The 7508-nt window shown below is 34.7% G+C and overlaps 1 protein-coding gene across 1 annotated transcript in view; it reads left to right on the top strand.

Annotated features, from left to right (window-relative positions):
• The window catches only part of LOC107659154 (nesprin-1-like), a 32223-nt gene that overhangs the window by 13469 nt on the left and 11246 nt on the right, over positions 1-7508 (top strand). The window contains exon 2 of the mRNA XM_016447990.1: positions 1355-1416. Within this exon, the coding sequence (XP_016303476.1) occupies positions 1355-1416 (62 nt within the window). The remainder of the gene's footprint in view (positions 1-1354; positions 1417-7508) is intronic.

The following is a 7508-nucleotide window of genomic DNA, read 5'->3' as shown; positions in this document are numbered from 1 at the left end:
TATGACGGAGGGCTGGGGACACACTCTCTCTCTCACACACACACACACACACACACCAATGCACACCAATGCAGCTGCAAATCTTTTCTGTTGCCATCTATCATACTCCTCGTCTCATCAATATTTGATTGCTTTAGCTCTGAAACAGACTTGATCGAACTATTAATTCACAAAATACTAGATTTTTAGCACAAATGACAGTGGCACATGTGGTCTGCATTATGCATGAGCCTGGTCCCCTTCTTACACACACACACACACACAGACGGTGTGTGACATAGTGACCGGCTTCAGTGTAATCCATCAGACAGTGCTTTCATTAAAGACGTTGGCTCTGCATCAGTTGTCATCTCTTGCTGATGTAACGGTTAGGAGAAAGGATATTACTGTCACCTATAAGGATATTACTGCAGTTCAGTAATCAGGGTTGGATCTTTTGTTTCGAGATTGACATGTTTATGCTGCTTTTATTTGCTTACAAGATACAGTAGGAAATATTATTGTGAGTGAGCTTGTGAAAATTGGGTAAAACCTTTACCTAGTTATCTCCTCAGACAAATGGTTTATTCTGTTGTTTCTGCTCTTTGAAAAAATTACAAAACTAATTTCTGTGTTTTTTAATTGATCAGGAGATTTAAGTAAATGTCACAGCGACCTTCAAATTCAGTGTTTTTCTGGGCCTTGTTATGAGGGGGTCCTACTTAATGTGTCTATACATTTCATTTTGTCCTGGTCCTTATGGCTGCATTTAAGTATTTTTGTTTGGAACCAGTATGATACATGTTATTTTTATGTTTAGATGTTTTATGATTGAAAAGTGCCAATATTCATAACCTATATGCATAACCCATGATAAAAATGACTCCAAAAACCATAATGCATTATGAATGTATTATTATTATTATTATTATTATTCCATCTAAATGGTCTCAAATTAAAACTTAAAATTAAACTTAAAAATAAAAATTGTATTATTTTTGTGCTGTGTATAACTATGTATAACATTTTAAATATGTTGCTCACATGAGAATGAAAAAGGTTATGTATATTTATTGTACAATTAATGTATAAGTAATTTTCTTACAGAGAAACACACCAAATGGTGTTATTTAGCAGTGCACTCTATATTAAAGAGTATAAAAGTGTAAATATCATTCAGAATATTTGTCAAAACATGATCAGTGTATTTTTCAAGAAAATATACATATATTTTGGTCAAAATGAACAGTCAAAAAGAAAGAACTGTCTTTTATTGTGATTCTTGATGGGTGATATAGTAGTGTCTCATGTTTTGTTTAAGATTTAAGATCAGTTTTGTTACTCAGGATTCTGGTGTGTTTTGTTTTTCCTTTAGACGAGCAGGAAGCTGTGCAGAAGCGAACGTTCACAAAATGGATCAACTCTCATCTAGCAAAGGTGAGCCGAGTCGTGTGTGAGATTTCTGAACCAACATGCATCCATTCATGTGTGAGAGAAAAAAAGCATCTGAAGCCTGTTATAGCCCCTTCTCTCCAAAGTGCAGAATTAATCTGTCACAAGACCGGTGGCACCAGTCCAGGTCCAACGTGAACATACACTTTAATCTCCTCTTTAAATTACTGTGCCTCATTTGACCAGGGTACAGTCAGTCTTCTGACAGGATTTACCTATAGGCAACTATGCAACAGTACAGCATTATGTAATGAAAAAGATGCTGTGTCACAGTCTTGTGCAATATTGTACTTACAGAAGACTTAACAGAATAGGAATTTACAGGTTATGATTATATAAAAACACTATTGTAACCCAGCTTTTTTTCTTTTTAAGAAAAGAAATATTTTTAATTACAATATTTATTTTTTTTGTAACAAGTGCTATCAGTTGAGCTTAACTTGTATTGAACCCAAAATATTCTGTTAAATCATTTACATTTCTATTATCACAGTAGGGACATTATTAAAAGCTTACCCAATGACAGGTGCTTGTATAAATTTGCATGATAAACGGGACACATGATATGCATGTAATAATAGCTTGATGGCTTATTGATTTGTGTGTAAAGAGTGACTGGTCAAGCCATTTTTTAAATTAGCCGCCACTCCAGATAATTCCAGTATGATCAACCAAGACCTGACTTGGCTAATCTTCTGTGACGAGGAGCAGGAAATTCATTTGAAATATCAATCAGTGGGGAATACGTCTTGACGTGGCATTTTGTATTAGGTTGCACACCAGTGCCTCTCCAGCGTAAAATGTTAACCACAGAAGATTTGAGGTTCGTACGCTCCCTAGCCGTTATTTATTTATCTGTTTGCTCATTACCATCTGTCATGGACATATTGGACCGGTCAGTTAGAGTTGGCAGTGAGATTCACAGCATCAATGTGCTTCAAGACGACAGTCTTATGAATTAGTTTATGCTTTGATTGTTTCTCTGACAGGAATCATAAACAGCTACTGCATGGATAGATGCGTTCTGGTGTATAAACACGCAGATTTTAAAGCGTATTTACGAGCAGATTCTATATAGGCAGATATAGTTTACATAAAATTCTAGTATACAACTTTGTTTAGCCTTTGTTTTTATGCTGTAGTGTTATTTTAGTATTATTTGTTTAGTATGTACAAAAATGTTGTAAATGTTTGATTCTTTGATGAATGAAAAGTTAAAAAGAACAGCATTTATTCAAAATAGAAAACTTTTCTAACAATATTAGTCTTTAAAAATGTTACAATTTAAAATGTACTGACCCCAAACTTTTGAATAGTAGTGTATATTGTAACACAAAATTTATATTTTGAATGAACGCTGTTCTTTTTAACTTTTTGTTTATCAAAGAATCACAGGTCCCAAAAAATATTAAGCAACTGTTTGCAACATTGATTATAAATCAGCATGTTAGAATGATTTCTGAAGGATCATGTGACACTCAAGACTGGCACTATGATGCTGAAAATTCAGCTTTGCTTCACGTGAATAAATTATATTTTAACGTATATTAAATAGAAAACTGTTATTTTAAATTAAAAAATAAATAATACAAAATTCTGTATTTTTGATCAAATAAATACAGCCTTGATGAGCATAAGAAACGTCTTTAAAAAACATTAAAAATTTTACTGATCCCAAACATTTGAATGTCACTGTGTATATGACAAAAACTAATAAAATTGCAATAGCACATTTTTTTAAACATATTTTTTAAATATATTTTTTTAAATAATATATTATTTAGCTGTAATTTTATTTTTAATTTTATTTATTTTAATTTATTTATTTTTTTAGTCATTTTAGGGGTTAACTAACTTGTGTATTTCAGTTAGTTGCCAACATTTTTAATTTTATATAAATTGTATTATTTGTTAAGCTAGTTTCATTTAAATTGAGATAAATTTGTGAATAAACATTTTTTGTGATGGTTTATTAAAGGCAAAATTATAAAAGAAAATTGAATCTGGATCAGAACAAGATTTTGCTTTTAGTGGACTGCATTGAAGAGATAAAATAAAACCTTGCCATATATTAACTTGGACCTGCAATCCTATTGTATGAAAGAGATGTGACATGATCCTATTGCTTCAATAGACATGAGACTTTTTTCATGAAACGTGTGTGCAGGAAGGACAGAAATGGAGATCGTCTAATTAAAATTGCAAATAGAGAACTATTTGAACTGGTTCTACATCTGTCAGAATCAATTACATTCATTGTATCTTGCAAATCCAAATAATTTGTTCAATAGCCGAATAGCACCACGCCATCCCTGGCACCCGCTGTTCCCACTTCTTTACTGTTGCCCTTTAACCTCATCCTGCTGCTGAATGATGTTGCCTTGGTGACAGCACTCTCAAGTATTTGAGGGAGAAGTTTGAGAATGCATGTGCCAAATAGCAGGGAATCAATGTGACTCTTATATTGTTGACAGGATGATTTTAGACTGTATGTGCTATTTTAGTGATCACTGTTTCAAGCAGGTTTACATTTGGGTTTCAGGTATTTCTGGTCAAAATATCTCTCTAGCCCTCCACCAGATCGCTAATGCAAATCATCTGGAGTGATTTTCCAGCTCCATAATTCATAGCCCAAAGGCTTCGGATTAATTCTTAGCATGTGTATGATAACACAGAATGAGAATTACACACCGCTTCTATCGCTCCTCTCATTTCTTTATAGAAGTATCAATAGAGTATTAGAGAATACGCCCACAGGTCCATGATAGATAATGAAATGTAATTAGGTGTACAGAGTAAATTAGGTCCGTTAGTTCCAAGTTTCACTAGTGAGTGATGGAGATGTTGCATTGAGGCCTTACAGCCTTTTGACAGAATTTCAAGTTTCAAGAAAGAATCATTCATTTGACCCAGATCTTTTTAATAATTCAGTTGATCCAGTTCAAAGAACCATTCTGAATGATTCATATATGAATCAGACTCTGGAACTCGCTGGAGTTCACTGGAGGGGAAGATTGTTAGTGAATAATTTGTGTTTGTTTCTCACCTGAAGGTATGATATGACTTTGGTGGACTTGAAACATAGCATGCCTAAATTTAATATAAAAGTGTATGGACCTTTTGTTTTAGGCTTGAAACCTCCAGTCCTTTTTCAGTGTAATTGTATGGACAAGAGTATCCAGTACATGCTTTCAAAATTTCTCCTTTTGTGTTCTATTCAATTCAAACCGATTCGGAACAACATGATGACAGAATTTTCATTTTAGGGTGAACTGTTTCTTTAACTCACAGAGAACACTCTGTGCACATCATAGAAAATTGAAAAGGTGCAAACTTCTTACAAGATGCTCAACTGCTCAGCCTTAAACCAAGATCCTGGTTCAACCCAATAATCAATTCCCACAGAATTGATCAGCATTGCATTAAAAGATTTACCAAAATCCTCATACTCCAAACCATTCATTAAAAGATACCATCACAGGACGCATAGTGCCTCAGGTCTCTTTACTCATGCATGTGCTTGCAAATTTGAAGGACATCAGAGAGGAAGGACTGAAGCACTAATCTGCCTAAGAGCTTCAACTTGATTAGCCACTAGAGACCGAGAGAGAGAGAGAGAGAGAGAGAGAGAGAGAGAGAGTGCGATTGAAAGAAAGGGAATGCGAAAGAGGCCACCCTCCATTTCAATTTTGACAAATCCTCTCAGACAGGGTTAGGGCTTAATTATGGCATGCCCAATATTGAGGATGAGCTCGTTTCTCATGTGTTTGACAGATAGCATGGGTGAGCAGCACACAGCAGCCGCCCGGACACCCTGCTGCCTGCACCTGCTTTCTCGCTAGACATATATCAACACCCCATCAGGTTTCTCTCTGAATTATGAAATTCAGTAATCAGTGCCCACAGATTCACAAACTTTAACCTCGATTTAACAATCAGTGCTCACAGATTAGAAAGCAGTAACCTCAATTTTGTCATTTGTATTGTTCATAAACTGCACCCACTGCTTTTTAGATGGGTCCCTTAGTTAAGGAATCTGGGCGGTTCTCTGTAATCTTTTCCTTAGTTCCTTTAGAAGAGCTCTGTACTTTCATAATAATGACAATAAAATATAATTTCTGATTTATAAAAAATATTGTCTAAATTTGGGGATGCTTTTGGGGATGCAGGGATATGCTAGACTAGAGGGTCCATGGAAAGTTTGAGTGAAAAACAAACACAAATATAAAAAATGTATTTTAGGGCAGTCAATATTTAATGTTAATTTTGATGTAGATTATAATAAAGATGAAGTTAATTATATTTATTATGTTAAAGATTATTCGCTGTTAAAAGTGCTGTACAAATGATTCTGAACTGAATTTTTTTTTCATTGTTGTATATCTAGTGGGTAGGAAAATGGCATACTACAAAGTAAATATTTTTCAAACAAAATTTTTTAATATTTAGCTTTGGCTTTTCCAGTGACAATATAAAAGTCAACTATTTAATTTTGTAAACAATATGTCCCTATACTTTAATTCTGTCATCTCTTTACTTACTCTCATGTTGTTCTGAAACCTGTATTTTATTTTATTTTATTTTATTTTTGACTTTGGGACTTGATTTGATTTGATTTTCCATACAGTGAAAGTCAGTGGGTTCCAATATTGTTTGAACCCCATTATTAAAATTAATCTATAAAATAAATGTAAATCAGATTTTTGATGTTATGACATGATTTTAAAAATGATTTAGTGGACAATGTGCAGTTGAACAGTATTATTGATACTCTCAACCTTAATTGAACTCGTGTCTGCCCCCTAACAGTGTCTCTCTGATCTCTGACTGATATTGAAAACAGTTCGAGTGGCCTTCAGGCGTTTGTATGTTCACATGAACTTTGATTGGGTTGCACAGAACATGCAGCTACCGTAGCTAAACGCTGTCACTCCACTGGCTGAATACATCAGCAACGCCTGCCATGACAATCTATTTCCATCAGTAATAACCAGACACAGATAATTAGTTTGTTAAGCCCTGCTGGTTGTGCCTTTGTGTTTTTTCCTCTTATTTTCATTAGTTGCATAATTACTCAAAGTGCCTCTTTTTAATTTAATATCCTATAAGGTGATTTTATCCAATTAGCTTTTGAATTATTTAGAGCTAATTAGAATATCTTAGCAATTCCTCCTCCTGCTCTCTCAAAAATACTTCAAGAATTAATCTTTTAAAAACATCACTCACTTCCCCTTTCTGCCTCTAATTAAGGTCATCCCACAGTCGTTTCTCTTGAAATCGTTCACTTTCACTCTTAAACTACTTTTTTCTCTCTCTATTTTTCCATTCTTTTGAAATATAAGTCCCCACCCCCTCTACATCTCTCTCTCACACACGCACACACACACACATACACACTCACTTTCACTGTTTCATATTAATCTCCTCATGAATGATTTTGCCACCCGGCTGCTTTCCACTCCAAATCCCAGTCATGTAACTGCTGTCTTAAGAGAAATCCTAGATGTGTTGTCCGGGTAAAGAGGGGCTGTGTGGATGGATTAGTGGAGGGGCTTCATGGGGTCAGACAGACTGTGTCGTCTCTACAATCAGCACTTTTACTCTTTAAGCTATTAATCTTTTAAAAACATCACTCACTTCCCCTTTCTGCCTCTAATTAAGGTCATCCCACAGTCGTTTCTCTTGAAATCGTTCACTTTCACTCTTAAACTACTTTTTTCTCTCTCTATTTTTCCATTCTTTTGAAATATAAGTCCCCACCCCCTCTACATCTCTCTCTCACACACGCACACACACACACATACACACTCACTTTCACTGTTTCATATTAATCTCCTCATGAATGATTTTGCCACCCGGCTGCTTTCCACTCCAAATCCCAGTCATGTAACTGCTGTCTTAAGAGTTGCTGTCTCTACAATCAGCACTTTTACTCTTTAAGCTTACGACTGACAACACTAATATTCACTGGGTTTAATCTATAAAGCTCATTCAAACTCACATCACATCTATCTATCTATCTATCTATCTATCTATCTATCTATCTATCTATCTGTCTGTCTGTCTGTCTGTCTATC

Source organism: Sinocyclocheilus anshuiensis, unplaced genomic scaffold (assembly GCF_001515605.1).
Source record: "Sinocyclocheilus anshuiensis isolate Anshui unplaced genomic scaffold, SAMN03320099.WGS_v1.1 scaffold423, whole genome shotgun sequence".
Taxonomy (NCBI): Eukaryota; Metazoa; Chordata; class Actinopteri; order Cypriniformes; family Cyprinidae; genus Sinocyclocheilus; species Sinocyclocheilus anshuiensis.
The sequence above is the reverse complement of the archived record's forward strand: the minus strand, read 5'-3'. Positions and strand labels throughout refer to the sequence as shown.